A 27,777-nucleotide genomic window follows, 5' to 3' on the forward strand; every position below is an offset into this window, starting at 1 on the left:
TTAAAAATCAGTTGGTTGGACTGTATGTTTTTTGTTGATGCTCTGAAGTGAATTTCTGCTTGGTCTTAGTAAAATGATGTAGCACTTGGGGAAAAAGATGCAACCTAGCAACCCTGCACTGGAGGCCAAGATAGAGAAGACCTCCACCATCACCATGGCCTTCCCCTTGGTGCTGTGGTAGACAGGAAGGAAGGTGACCCACACACTGCAGAACACCAGCATGCTGAAGGTCAGGAACTTGGCTTCATTGAATGTGTCAGGCAGGTTTCTGGCCAGGAAAGCCACAGTGAAGCTCCCTAGAGCCAGAGATCCCAGGTATCCCAGGACACAGTAGAAGGCAGTGACTGAACCTTTGTTGCACACAATGATGATGTGGCCATGTTCTGAGTGTGCATCAGTGTCAAAGGGAGGGGATGTTCCCAGCCAGATTCCACAGAGAACAAGTTGGATCAAGGTACAGATGGGAATGATGAAGTTAGGTGCTCCTGATACCAGCAGCCCCCTCATCTTTCTTCCTGGAACAGTGACCTTGAAGGCCAGAACCACAGTAATTGTTTGGCCACAGTGAACAGCACTGCAAAGGTGATCTGCTGCAGGATGCAGGTGGCTGTGCTGGGATGTCCAATGAAGAGAAATGAACAGAGGAAACAAAACTCGAGGGAGATTGGCAGGATGTAGCTGTTTGTTCGATTATTGGCCTTCACAATCGGTGTGTCTTGGTGCTTCACAAAAACCCCAAGAACAAGAGCAGTGAGTGCAGAGAAACACAGGGCCATGTAAGCCAGAGCCATGCCAAAGGGGTCTTCATAAGACAGAAATGTCACAGTTTTTTGGAGACAGTAAGTTTGCACTATGTTGGCATACTGATCAATTGGGCACTTCACACATTGATCCACATCTGACAGACAAAGAAAAGTATCATCAGGATAATGGCAGTATTTCCTCCTTAGTCACAGCACACTGCAAACAAGTGTTTCAGAGGTGAAGCATCTTGTATTCCTTGTTCCTACTGAGAGCAATTAAGTTAGATTGTTCAGTAGCCATGATTCCCAATTAATAAAGACCATTATCTTATGGTAAGGTAAACACAGATTTTTTAGAGATATTTTTATTTGATTTATGGCAAGCAAAATGAGGGAGACTATGACAGAATGGGTTCACCTGAACCTGTAGCCACTTCAAACAATCACTGGATACATGTGCCACTTTGTGCTTCTTGCTTTAGGAAAGTACTGGAAAATTGAATGGGGTGGTTAGGTATTGTGTATATGCATATTAACTGCTGATCCATGTACTTAGACTAACAAAGCTGTATTTTATCCATTTAATTGACCTTATACATTTTCCTGATCCTTTATTTATCTTAAAAGAATAAAATAATATTGTCCTAGTGTATAAGAGTTATATAATACCATAGCTTAAATGAGGTATTTCTTATGATTTCTACTGCTGGAGAGGTGGGTTAGTGATTAAGGGACCATTGGCTCATCAGATCCCTCATAAGTCAGAGACACAAGGTGACACATGAGCAAGTCCCACATATGCGCAAGGTGACAAATGTCTCTGGAATTCCACTGCACTGGCTGGAGATCCTGGCATAATTCTCTCTCTCCCTCCCTCTCTCTCTCCCTCTCTCTCTCACTATCTCGCTCACGCTCTCTCTTTGTCTCTCTGTCTCTCTGTATCTCTTTGTGTGTGTTTCTCACCCTTGGTCTCTTTCATTTTTAAAAAAATGCCAGTCTACTAGGCTTACCTCCAAAAAAAAAAAAATTCTAGTTAAGGGTTCTGTACAAAGTACAGTCCAAGATCAGAGAGGTACATGACTCTATGTCTCTTTTAAGACCCTCTTTTATTTTACAACATCCGTACAGGGAGGGAGTTAGGGCACTCGTGCACTGGGAGGGGCCCAGCTGCGGGCAGAGCTGCGGGCAGCACAGCAGAGAACCTGCTCAGGGGCTCGGTGGCTGGTGGCTGGACTAGTGGTGCGGCGGACGGCGGGTGCGGTGGGCTACGCCAGACTGTGGGAATCAGTGGATTCTCTTCAGTGCCCCTCCCTGCCCTCTCACTTGAGGTCAGCTAAGACTGACTCACACTGGAGCACCACAGAATTTGCCTGATATTACCCTGGGAGCTGAAGCGTGGCTAGGTGGACACTGTCTTGACCAGAAGCCTTCTTCATTTCTCTTACAAACTTTTTTTGACAAAGTTCATAAATTTAGACAATAAAATATGATTGTTCCCTCACCATGGAGTTCTATAGCATATGAAATCTGTCTGTATCAAGGTGATGCCCCTTGGCTTTGTCCCTAGAAGGCAGCACATACATATAATTGTTTCAAAACTATTTTTTCTTTTTAAAATATATTTATTTATTTACTTATTTGAGAGAGAGAAATAGAGCATGGGTGCACCAGAGCCTCCAGCCACTGCAAACTAACTCCAGATGCATGCACCTCCTTGTGCATTTCACTTATGTGGGTCCTGGAGAGTCAAAGAAGGATTCTTTGGCTTTGCAGGCAAAGGCATTAATTGTTAAACCAACTTTCCAGCATCAAAACTTATTTTTAACAAGTACAAATGAAATTGGAGACCCCTAGATATAATTCACACTAATATCATTATTGCTTAAATCCATTTCCTTGGAGTAGGAATTAATGTACTAATTTGGAGAGGACATAGCTTTTCCCTATACTGCCCAACTCTACCTGCATATTCCTTGGTAAAACATTTTATGTTTTAGTAGAATTTGGTCAGGAAGTTATTGAGAAAGGATTATGAACAAGGTATTTGCCAACATTGATAAAAATTAACATGATACATAATAGTGAACTGGGGATAAATTCATCCCATCTATAAACTGTAGTTTTCATCATGGACTTAATTTTTTTTTGATGTCTAAAAAAAAAGTATTAAATATAACTGCTCCAAAGAAGCAAAGCTCACATAAACAGAAACCTTCCTTGGAATTAATACTTAGTTCAACAAAGTGAGGAACCCAACTTCATTTCTTAAATGTGACTGTGAGTCTTCAAACATTTTATTGCTATTAAATTTTTTTGTGTGTTTCTCACTTTTTTAATTTTTTTATTAATTACTCTTGTATTCAGCAAATACAGTCAATTTGGTACCATTGTTAGGCTCATCCCCCCGTCCCCTCCTTGTGGAGGTATATGGGTCATGGATTCTGGAGTTAGCCCACAGTTATTGGTAGGATAAAATGACTCTGCATATCATTACCCAACATGTGGCTAACTGCCCCCTCTTCCACAAAATTTCCCTGAGCCATGTTGGGTTCATCTTTGCTCTGCTTCAGTGATGAGGTGTTGGGGGTGTCTGGGTCTCATAATATCTGATTTGGTAGGAGTTGAATTTTTTCTGTGTTGATCTCCTTCCCCCTTGAACTGGTCCCATGATGGTACCATCATTAGCCTTCTTCCTGTTGCCCACCCCCCCCACCATGGATTGTGGATGCTGCATTGTGAGGGTGGCCTTTAGTTATGGGGTAGAGGCAATGGCTCTGTGCACATTGACCCAATGTAGGGCTCTAACAATCTTTCCATCCCCTCTTCTGTGAATTTTCCTGAGCCATGTTGGGTTCATTTTATTTCTATTTCAGTGACAGGAGGTCTTGGGAGCCTCTGTGTCTCTGGATATCTGGATTGTTAGGAGTTGAGTGTTCTCTGTGTCTGTCTCCTTCACCCTTGTGCTGGTACCATGTTCACCAAGAAAGTGTCTTTTGCTCATTACCCCACTAACTCTATGGCTTCAGCTGGTGCCCAGGTGGAGCGCGATGGGCTGATTCTCTCCTCAGGTTCTGTGTCTGTCTGCAAAAGAGAAGCAAATTCTTCAACAGAGCGTGAGGTCAGTGCAAGATACATGGATACCCATTATTATCTTAGAGAGAATTTAATAGGTGTAGGCCCTTTTGTAGCCACTTATTGTTTAAGAGAGTGTTGCTGAGTTTTCAGGTGTTGGTTGGGTTACTGGCACATCTTTTGTTGTTGATCACAGCATTGTGACCTGATATTAAGCAGGAAAGGTATGTTGATCCTCCTAAATATAGGAGGTAGGCTTCATGACCTAGTATATGATCTATTTTAGAGAAGATTCCATGGGCACTGAGAATGTGTAATCTGTGGATTTGGGTAGAATATTCTGTAGATGTCTGTTAAGTATAATTGATCTATGCTGTTGTTGAGCTCTCTTACTTCCCTGTTAATTTTCTGTTTGTATAATTTATTTATTGCTAATCGTGTAGTATTGAAGTCCCCAACTATGATGGTGTTGGTGTTTATTTCTGTTTTATTGTCAAGTAGGTTTTGTTTTACGAATTGTGGTGCACCTGTATTTGGTGCATAAAGACCAGTGATTCTAATATCCTCTTGTTTTGGATCATTCCCTTGATAAGAAGTGGCCTTCTTTGTCTTTTTTGATTACTTTTGGTTTGAAGTATATTTTATCTAGTATAAGTGTAGGTATAACTGCTTGCTTCTTATTTCTGTTTGCTTGGAATATTATTTTCCATCCTTTCACCCAGAGGAGGTGTCTGTCTTTAGTGGTGATGTGGGTTTCTTGAAGACAGCAGATTGAGGGTCTAATTGTCTGATCCACCCTGTTAGCTTGTGTCTCTTGATGAGTGAGTTAAGGCCATTAATATTTAGGGTAATAACTGAGGTTTAATACCTGCCATATTGTGGTGGTTTATGTGGTTTGGTGTTTTCTTGGCCTTTGTAGTTTTTGTACCTTCTTGAAGTTTGGTTATTGTGGTCTGCTTCTTATAGGCACTTGAGGTTAGTTATTTGGATCTTCTATGCGGAGCATTCCCTGAAATACTCTCTGCATGTTTGGCTTCGTGTTAATATAGTTGTATAGCTGAGTTTTATCATGGAAAGTTTTTCTTTCACCATCTCTTATGAGGGATAATTTTGCTGGGTAGAGTAGTTTGGGTTGAAAGCTGTAAGTTCTTAGACTTTGCAGTGTACCATTCCAGGCCATTCTGACTTTTAAGGTTTCCATTGAGAAGTCTTAAATAATTCTTACGGGTTTTTCTTTATATGTAGCATGTTGTCACTCCCTAGCTGCCTTTAGGACTTTCTCTTTGTGATTGATGTTTATGATAATATATCTTTGCGAATTTCTGCTTTGGTCCGATCTGTTTGGAGTTGTGCTAGCTTCTTGTAACTTGATGGGACTTTCTTTTGAGAGAGTGGGAAAATTTTCTTCTATAATTTTGTTGAATAAGTTTTCCATGCCTTTGGTCTGATTTTCTTCCCCTTCTGTTTTCCTATGATTTGAATGTTGGGATGTTTCAGGGTATTCCACAGTTCCCTCATGTTATGTTCACAGAAAATTTTGAACTTGTGAAAAAATTTGAACTCACAAACTGTTTCTTCTGTTTTGTCTCCCAATTCTGAGTTTCTATCCTCCACATGGCTGACTATTCTTAGAAGCTTCTATAGAGTTTTGGGCTTGTTCAATTTGGTTCATGGTTTCTACTGCTTTTTTACGTATAGTTTCCAACCCTCTGTCAAGTTTTCCCTTTTCACATCATGTTTTGATTTTCTTAATGCTCCTTGGAGTTCATCCTTGTAGTTTTTTATGTCTTCATTAACTTTAGCCAGCTGGTTATTGAGGACCATTTTTTTTTACTCTCCTTCAGATAATTTAACTATCTCCAGAACCCTTCTGTTTTTTTTTTTTTTTTGTTGTTGTTGTTGTTGTTGTTTTTGTTTTTGTTTTTGTTTTTCGAGATAGGGTCTCACTCTGGTACAGGCTGACCTGGAATTAAATCTGTAGTCTCAGGGTGGCCTTCAACTCACGGCGATCCTCCTACCTCTGCCTCCCGATTGCTGGGATTAAAGGCGTGCGCCACCACGCCCGGCTATGTTTTTGTTTTTTATGCATACCATTCATAAAATTATTGGTCCTTTGTTGAGTTTGTGCAGGTTCTGCTATTTGCTTGGCCAAGATTGCATAGTTTGTTTCTTCATGTTGAGGTTCTGATCCTATTGTATCTTCTATGTTTTGATTAGAGACATTCTTTGTAGGACTGGACAAACTAGCTGGATTTACTTGCATCTGATTTTTCATGCTATTCCTTTTTCTCTGTGGTCTGCCCATCACAATGTTTCAGAAAGCCTTGGGTGTGGGATGCTAGCCTGCTTGCCAGGGGCAGGGGTTTGGTGGGGAGTGGGACCATGAACACCCGTGTAATTCAGAAAGGCCAGGGTGGAGACACTTGCCTGGTCCCTATTTGGTGGTGCGAAGGGGCAACAGCCAGTTGTGTGGCAATTGTGCACTGGGCTCAGATGGGCTGGGTGAGAACAGAGACTGTACTGGTGATCACCCACAGGGTCAGCAATGCTGGGGAGTAACAGTGACTGGGTTGCCCAATCACCCGCAGGGGACAGCAAGACTGGGTTGAAAGGTGATGGCTGGCACGCACCCACAGGAGACAGCAAGATGAGGCCAGAAAGGAGATTGTGTGCACGTGGGGGACAGCAAGGCTGGGCAGGAATGCGACCACACATGCCCAGGAAAGACAGCAAGGCTTGGGGGGGGGCGGCAATCAGGCAGGATCACATGGGACAGCAAGGCGGGGGTAATGGCAGTTGTGTACACGTGGTGACGGCAAGGCTGGGGTAATGGCAGTTGTGTACATGTGGTGACGGCAAGGCGGGGGTAATGGCAGTTGTGTACATGTGGTGACGGCAAGGCTGGGGTAATGGCAGTTGTGTACATGTGGTGATGGCAAGGCTGGGGTAATGACAGTTGTGTACATGTGGTGACAGCAAGGCTGGGCAGGAAAAAGAGGCCCTCAATAACCAGCTGGCTAAAGACAATGGAGACATAAAAAAATACAAGGATTAAGTCCAAGAAGCATTAGGAAAATTAGAAAATGATGTGAAAATGGAAAACTCTACCTATGTTTGGAAACTATACATAAAAAGGATTAGAAAACGTGAACCAAATTGAACAAGCCCAAAAGTCTGTAGAGGCTCTCAAAAGAGTCAGTGAGGGGCATAGCAAGGCTGGGTGGGGGGGCAATTGCACACACCCGCTGCGGACAGCAAAGCTGGTGGGGGGGGGGTACCACTCACGCCCAGGAGGGACAGCGAGGCTTAGGGGACAGCAATCATGTGCGCGAGGGGGCAGCGAGGTTGGGTAACGATGCCAATCATGCACTGGGTGTGGGACACCAAGGCTGAGTGGGAGCTAAGATTGGGCTCAGCAAGACTGCGCGGGAAGGGCAATTGTGCACTCCTGCCAGGGTCAGCAAGGCTGCGGTGGGGGACGGCAATTATGCGCCACGGGGTCAGCTAGACTGCGGGCACTGCGATTACGTGCGCCCCTGGGCCCAGGCTAGTGGGGACTTGTGATCGCGTGAACCTGCAGGGGACAGGAAGGCTGGGGCGGGGGGTGCGGCAATCACGTGTGCCCGCATGGAAAAGCCAGGCTGCAAGACAGTTGATCCCGCACCCTTGGGGGACAGCAAGGTTGGGCGGGAACTGTAGGACAAGGATGGCATCCATGGATCCGCCTGGTTGTGGGAAAGCCTAGGGATGCGGACCTTGCCCGCTAGCTTGGGTCCACTTGGCTGGCGTTTAGTGCAGGAGGACCTCCTACGGGACTGCAGCTAGGATCGCTGCTCGAGGGGCTCAGGGGACTGCTGGGCTACCTCAGAGTGTGGGAATCAGTAGAGACCCTATTTTTTCCTCCAGACCCTCCCTCTGGCAGCCTACGAGAATCATCAAACTTCTAAACAAAAATACCCCCCCCCCACACACCTTAAGGGTCTTGCCTTTTCTTCCCCATGAGGTGAGGTAAGGTTAGACAGATGCCATCTTGACAGGAAGTCCAAGTTTAAAATTTTTGATTGTGATCATATTGAATCACAAAATAGGATTAAGAAGAATTAGCTATCCCATGTTCAGTATTTCCATCAAGGACATTTTTTTTCATTTATAACTCATCTTTTCTTAATCATTTTTTCCCTAAATTTATGTGCATGCAATGTTATGAATTGTGTAGGCATATAAAAGTTAGTCTATATTATATAGGCATAAATTCCATTTTATTTGCTACATATAACATGGCCAGCATGTACAAATGAAAAAAGAAAAACCTTCCAAACTGGGCATGGTGGCGCACACCTTTAATCCCAGCACTCGGGAGGCAGATGTAAGAGGATCGCCATGAGTTCGAGGCCACCCTGAGACTACATAGTTAATTTCAGGTCAGCCTGGGCCAGAGTGAGACCCTACCTTGAAAAAAAAAAAAAAAAAACCTTCCATGTTAATAATGAACTCATCCATCACCACTAAAGTTTGTATGTAAGAAAACAATTTGAATTTTATGCTATGGTATTATATGAATAAACAAGGTTTTAATTTCCTTTCTAATAACATTCTTTTAGTTGTCTTTTATGATGCTATCCAATCACACCTTAAAAATTAAAATCAGTTTTATTCCTTTTTCACGTTATGTATCAACACCCTCCCCACCCACTTTAGTGCCCTGGGTATGAGAGTGCCTTACAGGCTGTCATAGACTAAAATGATGAAATGTTAATATTTATATAATCACTTATATCCCCTTGATCATATTTATTGCAGCCTTTAAGTTCAATGATAACATCTCATCTCCATAAGTTTGCTTCTCTTCTCAATGTAAAATAGAGGGCAGCATAAAGTAACACCTCTGCATCCATTCAATGCCAGCCTAGTAGTCTTCATACCACAGCAATACGTGTTTATTTTTATTGTTATTTTTGACCTCTGAAATTTCCGCTTATCTCTTTAAGGCTTAATATATATCTGAAACAACAGTTGTGAATTTTTAATCCAAATATTTAGTTTCTTGAAATAGTATTTTAATGTTTGTGACATGCTATTGTCTAAAGTCTTAAAATTAACTTTCATTTCTGAATTATTTTGCATATCCTCACTAGATACTAGTTCCCAGTATGGGTGGAGAAAACAATCAAACTGGAGAATTACTCCCTAAGCCATCTACTTACTTGTTTTATTAGAAATCTCATTTACTGGGCAGGGGGAGCAATCAAAACAGCAGGCTGCCTTTCCCTCCTGATGGAACTTCCTGAAGCCAGGCCTGCAAGTCAAACTGCACACAGAGGAGGGAATCTGAGGAAAACCACAAATGTGCTTGTAACAGATAGGAATTTCACCTACTACATTCATAAGTATATGTTAAAAGAATGCACCATTAATAAACCTCCAATATAACTGAAGGGTCACACCTATTTAATACTCTATATATTGTCATAGACATGGAGATTTTGATTAAACATTTTGTTGCTTCCAAATAACTTTCAAAAGATAAAAAGAAAATCAAGTAGGATGGAATGCAAATCCTAAACAACATGTTGTACTTGATCAAATAAGGAGGGAGTACACATTGCCCCACATGATTTTTGCTATTTATGTACTAAATAAATAAGTAAATAAAAATAAATTTAGAAAGCCAGCCATGGTGGCGAATGCCTTTAATCCCAGCACTCAGGAGGCAGGGGTAGGAGGATTGCTGTGAGTTCAAGGCCAGCCTGAGACTACATAGTGAATTCCAGGTCAGCCTGGGCCAGAGTGAGACCCTACCTCAAAAAGCCAAAAATAAATAAGTAAGAAAGAAAGAAAAATAAGTTTAGAGGAATGCATTGAAGTTAGTTAAAACATACCTGCCCACTCCCTGTGACCCACTCTTTTGTCTCAGCAAATACAATTGTTGACCAAGGGTCAGATATGGAGAAAACTGTCCTATTTTGACTTTTATACCATTTCCTTGTGGAAAATTCAAAATGTGGAGAATATCATAGTCCACATCAATTTTTGTATTCTCATTAACGGCCACTAGGTCTCCAACAGAGTTAATAAATTGTATGTTCTTCGGAGCGCGGTAAAACTAAAAGACATGAATCATTTTGCAATTAAGTATGTACACACATTAAGTCATAATGCATGATGTGCATAATACCTTTTTTTTTATTTTCAGAATTGCTTCCCTCATAAGGAAACATCATTGCATGTACCCAATAGCGTGAAATAAATGAAATTCCACAGGTAAATTAAGTATGACTAAATTTTTATATGTTTCTTGTTGGAGAAGCTGCAAAAATGATCACCAAATATTTGGTTAAGCTAATGAGATAAGCCTTTAAATCGATTATATTTATGAAAATCAGAAGAACATTAACTAAAGTACTAAGGACTTCAGTAACTATGGTGATATAAAATTCTTTAACAACTCGTGTGACCTGTCAATCACACCGATCAGGGTACATTGACATGTGAAAAGCAAGATCACACTTTGATATTCAAACACTTCATGATTGATAAAACTGTGATTATATTTCAAATAGTTAAGGCAGTTGGGCATGGTATCAGGTTCATCTGTCGCATAAAACACAGATCACTGAAAACTGACATCATTAATTTCATTGTCGTCTTGTTCATGAATACACACAGTGATGGTTTGTTGTCATTGTCTACTTGACTGGAGTTAGAATTACCATGGACAAAAGTCTATGGAAATGTCTCTAAGGAATTTCTAGGTTAGGAAACTAAACATGGAACAATCACACTGAATGCAGGTGGCATTATTCCATGGGGGCAGGGGTCTCTAATCAGTGAAAGTGGCAAACCACATATATTCATCACCGTCTGCTTACAGACTGTGTATGCCATGGACACAGTATTTTTTCATAGCCTCACTTCCATGCTTTTACCAACATGATGGACTGTATACTTGAACTGTGAGCCAGAGTGAAACCATTCTTCACTAAGTTGCTTTTGTCAGGTATTCCCCACCCAAAAGAAACTAATAAGCTCACATCTAGATTTACTTCCTATGAAATGAAACATTATACAAATATTCATAATTTGGAAATGTACTCCTTAGCACCAGTGTTTAAAAATGTGTGAACCCACTTAGAAGGTAATATTGATGACTGCATACCTTTGGGCACTCAACTAGATGTTGACGTATGATTGGCTGAACATCTACCTGCTGAAATGATATTTCGTGGAGAGCATATGCCCAAGCATACACAGCATTGTATAGATTGTAATTCTCATCATTCATTGCCATGTCAAATCCTTGATCTGCATACCACTCTAATGAAGTGTTAGGTAAACACATGCTCTGTGATCAACATTTAGATTCATTGTCCGAACAATTAAAGTACATCCATTCTGATCTCATCAGTGAAATATCTATTGGATATGTGGAAGTATTCATTGTCTGAATAAATTTTTTGAAATTGGGAATCTCATGATGGTGGTTTGAAAAACTGAAATCCCCATGGAACGAGTCAGGAATGAAGTCTCTTTTCATAGTTGTGATGACATCCCACTGTGAGGTGGTGACCCAGATCCTCTGGATGCCCAAATAAGCCCATCTTCTAAAGCTCACTTCTAGTGTAGAATTCATTTCACCATAAATGATCACAACATTTGCTAATGATGTCACAATTTGTTTATAATACATTTCAGCCCTTGTGTTGTATAATTCCATGCTTAATGGGATCACATTCACAAAGGCCAAACAAAGCTCATCTCCTTGCATCCTTTCTCTCAAATCTGAGAGAAATGTAACACCGTGGTCATCATCAGAGATGACCAGACTCACCCAAGTCCAGTTGAAATGCAGCATTAAGGAGACTATGGCAAATGTCAGCCTTGTGTTCTTGGGGGCGATCTGATACAGATAAGGATACTGATAACGGTCACTCAGAATAGGATGAAATGGGCCATAGTGAATCTAAAGGACACAGAACATATAAATCAACACAGTAAAGGGAACTTGAAGAAAATTTAATCTAAGATTGGAATTGTATAAATGACCACTTGGGAAGAATGGTGGGAAGGATGATTGTTCACCCCATTATTAGTCATATGTCACAATTCATAAATGGAAATGGAAAATTAGTGAACAGTTTAAGGGTTGTAGGAAATCCCTTTTTATGTCTCCACAGGTCCTCCTATCAATCTTTTAAAATTAAGGGTTGATACATCACCAAGTCACTGATTACTATTTCTTTGAAGTGTATGTGAAAAATATATGTATACAACAAGTAGTATACTTGAAACATCCCTAAGCACATAAGAAGAGTAATAAAGGGGACAGAATTTATATTCTTTATATCACAAAGTCTCACCTGTGCATAATCAAAGATGGTCAGAAATGTTCCAATTTTGCTACTTGCTGCCCATGTTGGTCCTGTAAGTAACACACCACATCCAACTGATGTACACCTATAATTAGGAAACTTGCGATATGTATTTGCTATCCAACGTAGATAAAAGATAATTTTAAGTGAATCATCACACTTGAAAGGAAAAAAGGTAAAAATCACCAAGATGTTGGGTAAAAGGTTGGGATTCTTGTTGATCTCCTCAGTGACGAAAATCAATGTCAGAATGTGTTGATATTTTTTGACTGGCAAACTGAAAAGAAACACAGTGATCATTATGGATGGGGCTTCATACAGGATAATCATCAAAGCAAACACAGTGGACATGTAACACGTGTGATAAATGAGGCTTTCTCCTGAACTTCTCATGCTATCATTCACCTTGATGTGAGGTATGGCAGCCACAAAACAGGGACCAACTAGGTGTAAGGCAGAACATTTATAAATTCATTTATGTTGTTATAAAAATATTTAAAGAGCTGGTTTCATCTTTAGCACATGAGAATATGGTGAAAAAGCTGTAGGTCATCCATGAACTGGAAAACAGACCTATACCACAAAGTAAGTCTACCCATATCTTGATCCTGAAATTCCCAGCTTTAAGAAATGAAAAATAAATGCAGCAGTGATCTAGTTGATGGTATTTTGGTGTGTCTATGTGTGTAATACTCACATTCATGTTTGTGGTAGACCACATTGTATGTGTGTGTGGAAGAGGACACCTGCTTCTTTCAGTGTGTACATCATAAATCAGTGTCAGTTAAACTACTTTTTTTTTAATTTTTAATTTTTTTTATTTATTTGAGAGCAACAGACACAGAGAGAAAGACAGATAGAGGGAGAGAGAGAATGGGCGCGCCAGGGCTTCCAGCCTCTGCAAACGAACTCCAGATGCGTGCGCCCCCTTGTGCATCTGGCTAACGTGGGACCTGGGGAACGGAGCCTTGAACCATGGTCCTTAGGCTTCACAGGCAAGTGCTTAACCGCTAAGCCATCTCTCCAGCCCCAGTTAAACTACTTTACATGGAATTATTTTAATGAGTTGGAGTTCATCATTTTGGCTAGACTAGCAAATAAGTAACTCTAGGGATCCTGTTCTTTCAAAGTCATGGAGACTTAGGTAGACAGATACACATCAACATGACAAAATTTTATGTGAGAGCCATAGATTTGGACTCAGGACATCATGCTTATGCAGAAATTCCTTTACAAATTCCTATTTTATGGTACTTTGTTTCATGCCATCCTACACTAAATCCATACCCTGATTAATGTTGAATATACAGTTAAATATCTTTTCAGGAAAAAAATGGGCTCTTATAATACCATTGAGGACATGAATATCTTTTCTATTTGTGTTGTGAAATCTATTTGATTAGGAATTAGAAGAGTGGTCCATCATTTTCACAGTTCCATTTTCTTCTTGTATTAGGCATCTTCCCTTTGTTAGGACAAAACAATTGACAAAAATCAGGTTAAATGAATCAGCTCATTGCACCTCACCAGGGCCCCAGCTGAAACCAAGAGTAATTGGGGAAATGAGCAAGAGTGCTGCTTTCTTGGTGAACCTGGTATCAGCACAAGGGTGAAGGAGATAAGACAAAGAGAACACTCAATGCCTCCCAAACCAGATATCCAGAGACACAGAGGCTTCCAAGACCTCATCACTGAAGTAGACCTAACACGGCTCAGGGAAATTTGCAGAAGAGGGGGCAGAAAGGTTGTTAGAGCCACAGTTGGCCCACAATGCACAACCCACGTTCCCCAATGAGGAGGGTCTCTGGATGGGTGAAGACAGGAAGGAGGGTAAAGATGGTACCAACGTGGCTGTATACACACTGTAAATAAATAATTTAAAAATCAGGTTAAAGAAAGAAGTATTTATTTTTGATTACCCTTCCAGGTAATCTTAAATAATAATCAAAGTTGATAAGGAGGGCTGGAGAGATGGTTTAGCAGTTAAGCACTTGCCTGTGAAGCCTAAGGACCCCAGTTCGAGGCTCGATTCCCCAGGACCCACATTAGCCAGATGCACAAGGGGGCGCACGTGTCTGGAGTTCGTTTGCAGTGGCTGGAGACCCTAGCGCGCCCATTCTCTCTCTCTCTATCTATCTATCTGCCTCTTTTCTCTCACTCTCAAATAAATAAATTAAATTAAATAATAAATGATAAATAAATAAAATAATTGATAAGGAAATTATTGGCAGGGAAGGCACGGCAGCTAGGACTGGTCTCTTTCAGTCCAATAAGGAAGTACCAAAGTTAATCTAGGACAGCCAGTTCTCTCCTTCTTATACAGAGCAGGATCTCTGCCCTGGTATGGTGCTGCTCGCAGTGAATTTGGATAGTCCCACCTCAATTTCCTAGTCAAGATTATCTCACATAAATGCTGTCCAGGGATTCTCTAATCCATATAATCCCTCTCAGACCTTTCTAAGTCTTCTGAAGATGAATATGAAAATAAAATGTCACAGTTCAAAAACCATTTTCTATCTGTTCCCTCAAAAATATCTCCTTTAAACAAATATTTATTTATTTATTTGACAGAGGAAGAGGGAGAGAGAGGAAGGATGGGTGCACCACTGCAAACAAACTTCAGATATGTGTGCTCTCCTGTGCATCTAGCTAACATGGGTCCTGGGGAATCAAACCTGGGTCCTTTTGCTTTGCTAGCAAGTGCCTTAACTGCTAAGCCAATCCTCCAGCCCTCAAAAATATCTTTTTTTTTTTTAATTTTTATTAACATTTTTCATGATTATAAAATATATCCCATGGTAATTCCCTCCCTCCCCACCCCCACACTTTCCCATTTGAAATTCCATTCTCCATCATATTACCTCCCCATTACATTCACTGTAATTACATATATACAATATCAACCTATTAAGTATCCTCTTCCCTTCCTTTCTCTACCCTTTATGTCTCCTTTTTAACCTACTGGCCTCTGCTACTAAGTATTTTCATTCTCACGCAGAAGCCCAATCATCTGTAGCTAGATTCCACATATGAGAGAGAACATGTGGCGCTTGGCTTTCTGGGCCTGGGTTACCTCGCTTAGTATAATCCTTTCCAGGTCTATCCATTTTTCTGCAAATTATATAACTTCATTTTTCTTTACCGCTGAGTAGAACTCCGTTGTATAAATGTGCCACATCTTCATTATCTGCTGCGGACTGACTCTCGGGGAGATCAGGACCGAGGGAGAACAAGGGCGAAGGCTCAAGGAGAACTCGGGATTCGGCGAGGAAATGACAGACAGACACACTCAAGTTGAATATGCTGCTGCAATTTACTGAAGGTTTCATGAAGATTTTATACAGATTGAACAGAGAAACTTAGCAAGCCAACAAGTGATCTCAGAAATCATTAATCTAAACAATCTTGAGTATTGTTCTATTGTAAGCATACATGTGATGTTGATCAGGCAGGAACTGTACCCATTTTTTAAGAAGGGCGTCTTGTATCATTGACCACAACATTATACAAACAGAAACTAGGTGTAAGGTGAATAACAGGTTACTTATTTCTTATACCCCAAGGACTGTATAAACACCAAGGCTTACGCTTCCTTGTTAAGCGTTCCCATAAATGGAAGAGAATGCCATAGCCTCCTTTTTACTTCATAATTCACCCATCTATTACCGAATTCATCATATCCTCCCTCATAGGGGAGTGGAACTAAGTAGATTCCAGCTCTAGGAGTCCACCATCTGACCTTGATCAAGTACTGAACATATCCGCCAGGAAGTTTCCTGGTGGGAATGCCTAAGTTTTACAACTCCTTATCTGTAGAACTGTCATGCTTCTAATGAACACTACCGATCAACATTTCTACTTTCATATTCTCAGGCTCAGTATCGTTCTCAAACATCATAAGCTGTTTTTACTTTACACCATCTAAAAACTGTTCTAGAGTTAATTTTTTATTCCTAGTAGAGTTATACATTCTCTCCATTGCCCTAATCATAGGAGGGGCACATTCAATACTTAGATTGTTTCTTGTACTCTGATTGCGTGCATGATTACTAATAAGTGTTGAATTAGCTGTTCTTAGACAAACAGCTAGAAGAAAGCAGGAAAGAAACAGCATTGGCGCCAGCAATTAGGTCGTCGTGACTTCATGGGCAGCAGGAACCTTTACAGTAACTGAAAAAAAAAGCCAAGGGGTCACCGGGGGCATCCCTCCGAGGAGTGCTGGCCCTCTGTCCTCAGCTCTCTTCCAGTGCAGAAGCATTTCTGCTTGCTACACAGGCGAGGTCGCCGTGGACATAGCAATTATCCACTCATCTGTTGAGGGACATCTAGGCTGTTTCCATTTCCCAGCTATTATAAATTGAGCAGCAATAAACATGGTTGAGCACGTACTTCTAAGGAAATGAGATGAGTCCTTTGGATATATGCCTAGGAGTGCTATAGCTGGGTCATATGGTAGATCAATCTCTAGCTGTTTTAGGAACCTCCACACTGTTTTCCACAATGGCTGGACCAGATTGCATTCCCACCAGCAGTGCAGAAGGGTTCCTTTTTTTCCACATCCCCGCCAACATTTATGATCATTTGTTTTCATGATGGTGGCCAATCTGACAGGAGTGAGATGGAATCTCAATGTAGTTTTAATCTGCATTTCCCTGATGACTAGTGATGTAGAACACTTTTTTAGATGCTTATATGCCATTCGTATTTCTTCCTTTGAGAACTCTCTATTTAGCTCCATAGCCCATTTTTTGATTGGCTTGTTTGATTCCTTATTATTTAACTTTTTGAGTTCTTTGTATATCCTAGATATTAATCCTCTATCAGATATATAGCTGGCGAAGATTTTTTCCCATTCTGTAGGTTGCCTCTTTGCTTTTTTCACTGTGTCCTTTGCAGTGCAAAATCTTTGTAATTTCATTAGGTCTCAGTGGTTAATCTGTGGTTTTATTGCCTAAGCAATTGGGGTTGTATTCAGAAAGTCTTTGCCAAGACCAATATGTTGAAGGGTTTCCCCTACTTTTTCCGCTAGCAGTTTCAGAGTTTCTGGTCTGATGTTAAAGTCTTTAATCCATTTGGACTTAATTCTTGTGCATGGTGAAAGAGAAGAATCTATTTTCATCCTTTTGCAGATATATATCCAGTTTTCAAAACACCATTTGCTGAATAGGCTGTCTTTTCTCCAATGAGTATTTTTGGCATTTTTATCGAATATCAGGTGGCTATAGCTACTTGGGCTTACATCTGGGTCCTCTATTCTGTTCCACTGATCTACATGTCTGTTTTTGTGCCAGTACCATGCTGTTTTTGTTACTATGGCTCTGTAGTATAGGTTAAAATCAGGTATGGTGATACCACCAGCCTCTTTTGTGTTGCTCAGTATTATTTTAGATATTCGAGGTTTTTTGTGATTCCAAATGAATTTTTGGATTGATTTTTCTATTTCCATGAAGAAAGCCTTTGGAATTTTGATAGGGATTGCATTAAATATGTAGATTGCTTTAGGTAAGATTGCCATTTTCACAATATTGATTCTTCCAATCCAGGAACAAGGGATGTTTCTCCACTTTCTAGTGTCTTCTGCAATTTCTCGCTTGAGTGTTTTAAAGTTCTCATTGTATAGATTCTTTACTTCCTTGGTTAGGTTTATTCCAAGGTATTTTATTTTTTTTTTGATGCAATTGTGAATGGGAGTGATTCTCTGATTTCATCCTCTGTGTGTTTGTTGTTAGCATATACGAAGGCTACTGATTTCTGTGTATTTATTTTGTATCCTGCTACATTGCTGTAGGTTTTGATCAGCTCTAACAGCTTGCTAGTAGAGTCTTTAGGGTCCTTTATGTATAGAATCATGTCATCTGCAAATAATGATAACTTGATTTCTTCCTTTCCAATCTGTATCCATTTTATGTTTGTCTCTTGCCTTATTGCTATGGCTAAGACTTCCAAAACTATATTAAATAAAAGTGGGGACAGTGGACACCCTTGTCTTGTTCCTGATTTTAGTGGAAAAGCTTCCAGTTTTTCCCCATTTAGTAATATGTTGGCTGTAGGCTTGTCATAAATAGCCTTTATTATATTGAGATATGTTCCTTCTATTCCCAGTCTCTGTAGGACTTTTATCATGAAGGGATGTTGGATTTTGTCAAATGCTTTCTCTGCGTCTAATGAGATGATCATGTGATTTTTGTCCTTCAACCCATTTATGTAATGTATTACATTTATAGATTTGCGTATGTTGAACCATCCCTGCATCTCTGGGATAAAGCCTACTTGGTCAGGGTGAATGATCTTTTTGATATACTCTTGTATTCTGTTTGCCAATATTTTGTTGAGAATTTTTGCATCTATGTTCATGAGGGAGATTGGTCTGTAATTTTCTTTTTTTGTTCTATCTTTGCCTGGTTTTGGTATCAGGGTGATGCTGGCCTCATAGAAGGAGTTTGGTAGAATTCCTTCTTTTTCTATTTCCTGGAAAAGCTTAAGAAGCAATGGTGTTCGCTCTTCCTTAAAAGTCTGGTAAAATTCAGCAGTGAATCCATCTGGGCCTGGGCTTTTTTTAGTTGGGAGATTATTGATAACTGCTCGGATCTCCATGTTTGTTATAGGTCTATTTAAGTGATTAATCTCATTTTGATTTAATTTAGGGTTAGAGGTTAGAGGTCAAAGAACACATGAAAACAATCAAAGAAGAATTCAAAGAGGAAATCAAAGGTATCAAAGAAGATGCAGGACACCAATTTAATGAAATAAAGAAGGCAATACAAGACATAAATAAGGAAATTGAAATAATAAAGAAAAACCAGTCAGAATTACTAGCAATGAAGAACACAGTTAATGAAATAAAAAACTCCATAGAAAATCTCACCAGTAGGATGGATGAGGGAGAGGACAGAATATCTAAGCTAGAAGAAAAACCAGTCAGAATTACTAGCAATGAAGAACACAGTTAATGAAATAAAAAACTCTGTAGAAAATCTCACCAGTAGGATGGATTAGGGAGAGGACAGAATATCTAAGCTAGAAGACCAGGTGGCAGACCTAATACAGTCCAACAAAGAGAAAGACAAATTTATAGAAAAGTATGAGTGGGAATTTCAAGATATTCGGGACACTATGAAAAGATCCAATATAAGAATTCAGGGCATAGGAGAAGGAGAAGAACTTCACTCCAGAGGCATAGTAGGCGTCTTCAACAAAATCATAGAAGAAAATTTCCCCCAAATTGGGAAAGAGGTGCCAATGCAGATACAGGAAGCCTTTAGAACCCCAGCCAGACAAAACCCAGAAAGAACCTCTCCTCACCATATTATAATCAAACTTACAAACACACACACAAAAGAAAAAATATTGAAAGCAGTTAGAGAGAACAAGTTACCTACAAAAGCAAGCCCATCAGGATTACAGCAGATTATTCAACACAAACTTTTAAAGCCAGAAGGGCTTGGAGTGATATATTCCAAGTTCTGAAAAATAACAACTGTCAACCAAGGTTACTTTATCCTGCAAAGTTATCCATTCAAATAGATGGAGAAATAAAGACATTCCATGACAAAAGCAGGTTAAAGGAGTATTTGAAGACAAAACCAGCTCTACAGAAAATACTTGATAGAATCCTCCATGCTGAAGAAAAGGAAAAGCACACATATAAGGAACCTAGAAAAAACAAGCAATACTCAAATACTAGTTAACAGAAGAGAATACAGGTAGAACCAGAAACACACACACACAAAAAAAATGGCAAACATAAATACACACTTTTCAATAATATCTCTTAATATCAACGGCCTCAATGCCCCAACAAAAAGACATAGATTTGCAGACTGGGTTAAAAAGCAGGATCCTACAATTTGTTGTCTCCAAGAAACTCACCTTTCTACAAAGGATAGATATTATCTTAGGGTGAAAGGTTGGAAGACGGTGTTTCAAGCAAATGGGCCTAGAAAACAAGCAGGGGTGGCTATCTTAATATCAGACAGGGTAGACTTTAGTCCGACGTTAGTCAAGAAAGATAAGGAAGGTCACTTTATATTGATTAAGGGCACACTCCAACAGGAGGACATTACAATCCTAAACATATATGCACCTAACATCAGGGCTCCCAAATTCGTCAAACAAACACTATTAGAACTAAGGTCACAGATAACACCAAACACAGTGGTGGTGGGTGACTTTAACACCCCACTCTCATCAATTGACAGGTCATCCCGGGAAAAAATAAACAGAGAGGCATCTGGACTAAATGAGGTCATAGAAGGAATGGACTTAACAGATATATACAGGACATTTCATCCAAAGGCTGCAGAATATACATTCTTTTCAGCAGCACATGGAACATTCTCTAAAATAGACCATATATTAGGACACAAAGCAAATCTAAACAAATTCAGGAAAATTGAAATAATTCCTTGCATTCTATCTGACCACAATGGAATTAAACTACAAATCAGTAGCAAGAAAGGCTATAGAGCATACACAAAATCATGGAAACTAAACAATACACTACTAAATGATGAATGGGTCAATGAAGAAATCAAAAAGGAAATCAAAAAATTTAGAGTCAAATGATAATGAGAACACAACATACTAAAATCTCTGGGACACTATGAAGGCAGTTCTAAGAGGTAAATTTATAGCCTTAAGTGCCTATATTAAGAAATTAGAAAGGTCGCAAGTAAACGACCTAATGCTTCGCCTTAAAGCCTTGGAAAAAGAAGAACAAGGCAAACCAAAAATCAGTAGACGGGAAGAAATAATAAAGATTAGGGCAGAAATTAATGAAATAGAAACAAAAAGAACAATCCAAAGAATTAATGAAACAAAGAGTTGGTTCTTTGAAAGGATAAACAAGATTGATAAACCCTTAGCAAATCTGACCAAAAGAAAGAGAGAAGAGACACAAATTAATAAAATCAGAGATGAACAAGGTAACATCACAACAGATTCCAGAGAAATTCAAAAAATCATAGGGACATACTACAAAAGCATATACTCCACAAAGTATGAAAATCTGAAAGAAATGGATGATTTCCTTGATCTATATGACCTACCTAAATTAAAAATATCTTTTTAATGGTAATGTGAGTTAATTTAAAATGAAGAAATGCTTTTTTGTCATTCAATCTTGTACTTTGAGTCTTTTGAGTGGAGAGTTAACACCAAAAATATACAGAGTTGGGCTGGAGAGATGGCTTAGCGGTTAAGCGCTTGCCTGTGAAGCCTAAGGACCCCGGTTCGAGGCTCGGTTACCCAGGTCCCACGTTAGCCAGATGCACAAGGGGGTGCACGCGTCTGGAGTTCGTTTGCAGAGGCTGGAAGCCCTGGCGCGCCCATTCTCTCTCTCTCCCTCTATCTGTCTTTCTCTCTGTGTCTGTTGCTCTCAAATAAATAAATAAATAATTTTTAAAAATATTTAAATATATATATACAGAGTTATAGTTGATTTTTGAATTTATTTTTTATTTAGTTTCAAAGATTTGTTTCATTATGGTGTTTTAAAACAGTTACATTTCTCCCCTTCTTCTTCTACTTCTTCCTCCTCCTCCTCCTCCTCTTCTTCTTCTTCTCCTTTTTCTTCTTATTCCTCTTCCTCTCCTTCTTTCTTCTTCTTTTTCAAGGTAGGGTAGCTCAGGCTGACCTGGAATTCACCATGAAGTCTCAGGGTGGGCTCGAACTCATGATGATCCTCCTACCTCTGCCTCCCGAGTGCTGGGATTAAAGGCATGCGTCACCACGCCTGGCTTCCCCTTCTCTTTTAACCTTCCCCCTTTAAGCCTCCTCCTCAAAACAAAGCTTTTCTGCTTTCATACCATATGATTCCTTTGGTCTTTTTGCCTGTTCTCATCTACTTATATTCATCTCTCATGGCTGAAGTGATGTTTACTGAGTCTTAATTTGCTTAATTATTGTATTACTATTGGTTGTTTGTCTGTACATTTTAGAGTATGTTTGGTCCTCTGTTCAATTTGAAGTATTCCTTGTATCCTCTGCAGAAGAGTTGCCTTGGTGTCCAAAGTTTCCTTAAGCCTTCATTTATCATGGAAAATGTTTCTTTCCTTATTATGGGAGAAAGTTTTGTGTTATAACTCTTTGGTTGTGCAGTATGTGATTAGTCGATAGTTGAAGCTCATCTTGCCAAACCTATCTTGTTTATAGAGTCTATTTAAAAATCTTCTATTCTTGCCGGGCGTGGTGGCGCATGCCTTTAATCCCAGCACTCGGGAGGCAGAGGTAGGAGGATCGCCATGAGTTCAAGGCCACCCTGAGATGACAGAGTTAATTCCAGGTCAGCCTGAACCAGAGTGAGACCCTACCTCAAAAAAACAAAACAACAACAACAACAAAAAAATCTTCTATTCTGGGCTGGAGAGATAGCTTAGAGTTAAGTGCTTGCCTATGAAGCCTAAGGACCCTGATTCAAGGCTTGATTCCCCAGAACCCACGTTAGCCAGATCCACAAGGGGGCGAACGCATCTGGAGTTCATTTGCAGTGACTGGGAGGCCCTGATGCAACCATTTTCTCTCTCGCTGCCTCTTTCTCTCTCTGTTGTCACTCTCAAATAAATAAACAAAAAATATTTGAAAAAATCTTCTATTCTGATGGGCTTGCTTTTATATGTCACTGAATGTTTCTGTCATGAGCTAGCAGTAGCCTTTCTTAGTTCTGTATATTTAGTTGTTACTATAGCATGACCTGGGTAGTTTCTTTTGGGATCCTGCCTGTTTGTTGTTTTCTATGTCTCTTGTACCTGGATAGCATATTTAGTCCTAGTTGTGAGAAATTTTCTTCTAGAATTTTTTCAATAAATATTATACCTTTAGTCAAAGGTTTATTCCATTCTACAAACATAATTTGCAAGTTTGTCTCTTCCATAGTGTTGTAAATATCACTTGTTTACTTCACACATTTTGATCCTGTTAATTTTGACTGAACCTTTAATTCTTTTTCTTGTTTTTTATTTTTTATTTTCTTGATTTTTCGAGGTAGGGTCTCACTCTAGACCAGGCTGACCTGGAATTCACTATGGAGTCTCAGGGTGGTCTAGAACTCATGGCGATCCTCCTACCTCTGCCTCCCAAGTGCTGGGATTAAAGGCGTGCACCACCACACCAGGCGATTTGATGGTATTTGCATTGTTGAAGATTTCATCTTCCCTTACATTTTGGTTATTCCTGCAAAAGTAACATTTTGACTTCCTATATAATTCTTTCATTTTAAGTCTTCCTTATTCATATGTATAGTTTTTTAGCAAAGTTCTTCTGTAGATGTCTTTTGACGTCATGGTTAAAATATTTCTTCATAATCACTTGTTCTATGTTGTCCTTTTATGAATAGTTCAAGTGACTGCAGCAATGCACACTAGAGAAAACATAGCATCCTCATGAATGTGGCTAGACATACTGGATAACCCCATGTAGAAAAATAAAACTAGACCCACTATTTTCCCCTGTAAAAAAATCAAGACCAAATGGATGAAAGACCTCAAAAGAAGACCTGAAAATCTAAAAGCACAGGGTGAGGGCTGGAGAGATGGCTTAGCAGTTAAGGCACTTGCCTGTAACGCCAAAGGACCTAGGTTTGACTCCCCAGGACCCACATAAGCCAGATGCACAAGGGGGCACATGCATCTGGAGTTTGTTTGCAGTGGCTGGAGACCCTGGTGCAACCATTTTCTCTCTCTCTCTATTTGCCTATTTCTGTATATCTCTCTCTCAAATAAATAAAAAATATTTTAAAAGAATAATAATAATAAAAGTGCAGGATGAAAAAAAGGAGGAATTCTCCACAATATAGGACTGGGGAAGCACTTCCTGAACCATAATAGTCCAGGAAATTAAACAATTACACAAACAATGAAATATAATGAAGATAAATACTTTTATAAAGATAATATACCCTAAACAGGGCCAACAAACTATGTACAGATTGGGAGAAGAATCTTTGCCAGCTATACCTCTGACACAGGCCTAATATCCAGAATCTACAAAGAAAGCAAAAAGGAAAGCAATAAAAAAAAAAATGAAACAATCCACTCAAAAAGTGGGACAGAGAATATAATAGGAAATTCTCAAAGCAAGAAAAAAAATGACTAATATTTATCTAAGAAAATGTTTAACATCCTTAACCATCAGGGAAATGCAAATTAAAACTACTATGAGATTCCACCTTACTCCAGAATGGATGCCAATCTTTACAACATAAAATGACAATGAATGTTGATGAGCTTTCAGGGAAAAGGGATGCCTCATTCACTGCTGGTGGGAATACAAACTTGTACAACCAGTATGGAAATCAGTGTGAAGACTCCAGAAAAGGCTGAAAACTGTGCAACCAACTGAGCCAGCCATTCCTCTGCTGGGCATCTACCCTAAAGGCTCCACTTTTCACTGCAGATACATTTGCTCAACCAAGATTGTAGCTGCTCCTTTCACAATGGCTAAGAATTGGAAGCAACCTAGATGCCCATCTCTTGACAAATGGATAATGAAAATGTGCTACACATATACAATGGAATTTTACTCAGCCTTAAGGAAAATGGTATAACAAAATTGGTAAGAAAATGGATGGATTTGGAAATGATCATTGTAAGTGAATTAACCCATATTTAGAAAGACAAATGCTGCATGTTGTTAAACTGCAACTGCTTGAATTACTGTCACACCCAACAAGGAACTTGAAGGTCAGATATGAGGGATGGAAAGACTTGGGGGAAGGGAAATGGGAAGGCACAGGTGATTGGAGATCTAAAGAAACCCAAACCCAAACGTATTGGTACCATAGAGAACTTTCTCCTGGATAGCAGACTAAAAGTTATAACCCTCAGCAGTAGCATGGAGGGATCATCTGGTAAGATGGGCCCTGAAGAGAGTTGGCTTAAGGATTACCCTAAAGTATTTGACAATTGCTGTTCCCCCAAACAAGACAAGATTCTGTCAAAGCACAAAGCATGATTACCCACCTAAGAGGAAAAATGAGATGTGATTGCTGAAGAAACCACATAAGGCCAAGCAGAATACTGCAGAACATTGAGAGATCTGGCTGAATCTGGAAGGAAGTCAGCTCCCATAGTGTTAACCCATATAGTGCTCAAACACAGCATGAGATGCTGGACGCAAGCAGCCAACAATGCTGTGAGCAATCAGAGGACCCTGCTGCATGTAAGCAATATCCTGACAAGATGTACACAGCTGTGCAATACTGGCACCCACACTAAGTAACTAACCAATGGTTTTCTGATTAGCTAAGCGATCTGCTCCGTGGAAAGGAAACCATAGCTAGAGTTCAGAGCAAATTCAGAATCCTATGGACACCAAGACAATAGTCACCAATGAAAACCATCCATTAGTCTTTGGCCAAAAGTGAGACTACAGCTATCAAAATCTCTCCAAATTGATAATTGCTATACACTTTAACCTATCCTGATCTCATTCTAAATTGGAGAATCTGTTTTCTTTTTCTAAAAGCAGCAATAACAAAGTACAACCAAAATCTATCAACAGGACAGGATCTCTGACTCCATGTCAGCTAGTGAACCACCCCAAGCACCGGAGGTAGGCCCCAGATGAAAACACAATGGAATTGGTGAGATGAGCAGGAATGCTCCCCCCACAGACAGTCTGATAATGTGAGCCAGGGTGATGGAGATTGACACTGAAGATACTCAAAGTGCACTAAAACAGAAATCCAGAATGCCAAGACTTCCACACTAAAGTAGAAATAAAGCACACTAACCAAGTACCAGGAAATTTTGTGGGAGAGTGGGCAGAAAGAATGTATGAAGCGCAGGGAGGGAGAAGATATCCAGGAGCATTGCACAGACTTCTCACAACTCATTACCCACAACTACATGGTGAATGCAAGAAATCCCACCAAAGAGGTTCCTCAGTGGATCAGGAAGGGGAATGATGATACAAACACTTCATGTATCAATACAAAGTGCCATCCTAATAAAAACAAAGTATTAAAGAGAAGTGGAAAATAAAGAAAATACTGTTTGTAACATGTCAATCCTGCTACTACATGGGAGTAACTACCATGAGAAACACTTGCTAGTTTAGGATCTCAGAATGGATATAAGTAAACATAACATTGGGTGACATCTTCTATTCTACCAGGAGTAAAAATATTTTACAGTCCTTTCATAACTGTGTGCTTCATTCATGTATTAGCTGGGATATTGATCAAATACCTGACCGAGAGTATTTAAAATCCTTACTATTCTTATGTCCAACTGAAACACAGTAAAAGAGGAAGACAGTCAATAGTTAGAACCTTTCTTCTTTCTGTATTCAATTTAGAATGGAAGGAAATATCATGGGACCTCATCTACCCTGTATCTGAGAGATTAGTAACTATGAGAAAAGTCTGTCTAGAATTAGGCAATAAAAGAAAATTATTCCCTTTCCACAGACTTTAAGAATTCCATGCTCATGGATGAAAGATGAACAGATATTTGAAGGGACACTTTGTCTCAGCCACTTAATATTGAACAAATGCCAGTGGTGCTTATTGTCAGGAAAAGGAGGATCTAATATGAAGCAAGGTAGAAAGCATTGTGTCCCCCAAATTCTAGTTTTGTTCATTGGAATATTAAAAAAAAATCAGATACATTTGATTGTGGAAATACTGTTCAGTAAAAGACAAAATAAATTTTGGTTTATTCATAAGTGGTATGCTTGGGAAGAAAAGAGCAAGGGATCCAAAAAATATTAGTGTACCCATATACAGACTTCTTACACATTATTCATGACTTCCAAGTAGAAAATTAAGAAGCAAAAAAAAAAAAAAAAAAAAAAAAGACACCATAGAAGCTTGCTTGTTAAATTTCTTTCTTTCATAGGCCTCCGTGATATCCCAATTTCAAAAATACAGTCCTTCCACATATCTCCATCATTCTCTGTGTTTTGCTTTATTCTCCAAAAGCAGCTTGTTTCTGTCAAGCTGCAGAAGCAGACAGACAGCATCACAAGCAATAAGACAAAAATGATACTGATCAGAAGCCCCATGTCTCAAATCTCTCAGCCTGAGCTCAGCTATAGTGAGCAGCTACCAGTAGATAAACACAACACATGCACATGCTTGTGTGTGTATCTTCCCTTACTACTATTGCTGACTAGAGGGAATATTTATATCCCTAATATTTTTCTTTCCAGCCTGAAGAGGACAGAACACAGCCCTGGGGCTCTGCATCTGAGGGCTACATCCAGGCCAAAATCACAAGTTGAAAAACATGTTGTGATGATCATCTCTTGTTTCAGGTGCAGTGATTTCATGCGTATCCAGGCATGAATGCCACTGGGATAATCTCCTGAGCACATTTGGTTCCAGATTCATGTCAACAAACCATTTGGATGAACAACACCTAAAGCCATGTAAGTGGATTTCATCAGACTTCCCAAAGCAGGATGTGAAGTGAAAATGTCGGAAAGGTACCCTGCCCATCATAGCTCATGCAGACACATGCGGAATCATCTCCTCCATTGTTCAAGCAGTGGGCAGAACCCTCACATACCTCACTTCCATCAGCATCATAGCATTCACCGTGTGGTCCAGGCACTGCTCCATAGCAGTTTCATGCCTGTAACATCCCACATCT

General features: G+C 39.7%; 1 protein-coding gene across 1 annotated transcript; it reads right to left on the minus strand.

Annotated features, from left to right (window-relative positions):
- On the minus strand, nucleotides 1–27,777 carry LOC123456473 (vomeronasal type-2 receptor 116-like). Its single transcript, XM_045139780.1, is given in 9 exon segments — nucleotides 1–560; nucleotides 563–898; nucleotides 9,020–9,143; nucleotides 9,695–9,729; nucleotides 9,732–9,918; nucleotides 10,972–11,775; nucleotides 12,173–12,461; nucleotides 26,985–27,122; nucleotides 27,694–27,777. Coding segments are annotated over 9 exon segments (2,526 nt in total). The 5' UTR covers nucleotides 27,747–27,777.

Source organism: Jaculus jaculus, chromosome 23 (assembly GCF_020740685.1).
Source record: "Jaculus jaculus isolate mJacJac1 chromosome 23, mJacJac1.mat.Y.cur, whole genome shotgun sequence".
Classification (NCBI taxonomy): domain Eukaryota; kingdom Metazoa; phylum Chordata; class Mammalia; order Rodentia; family Dipodidae; genus Jaculus; species Jaculus jaculus.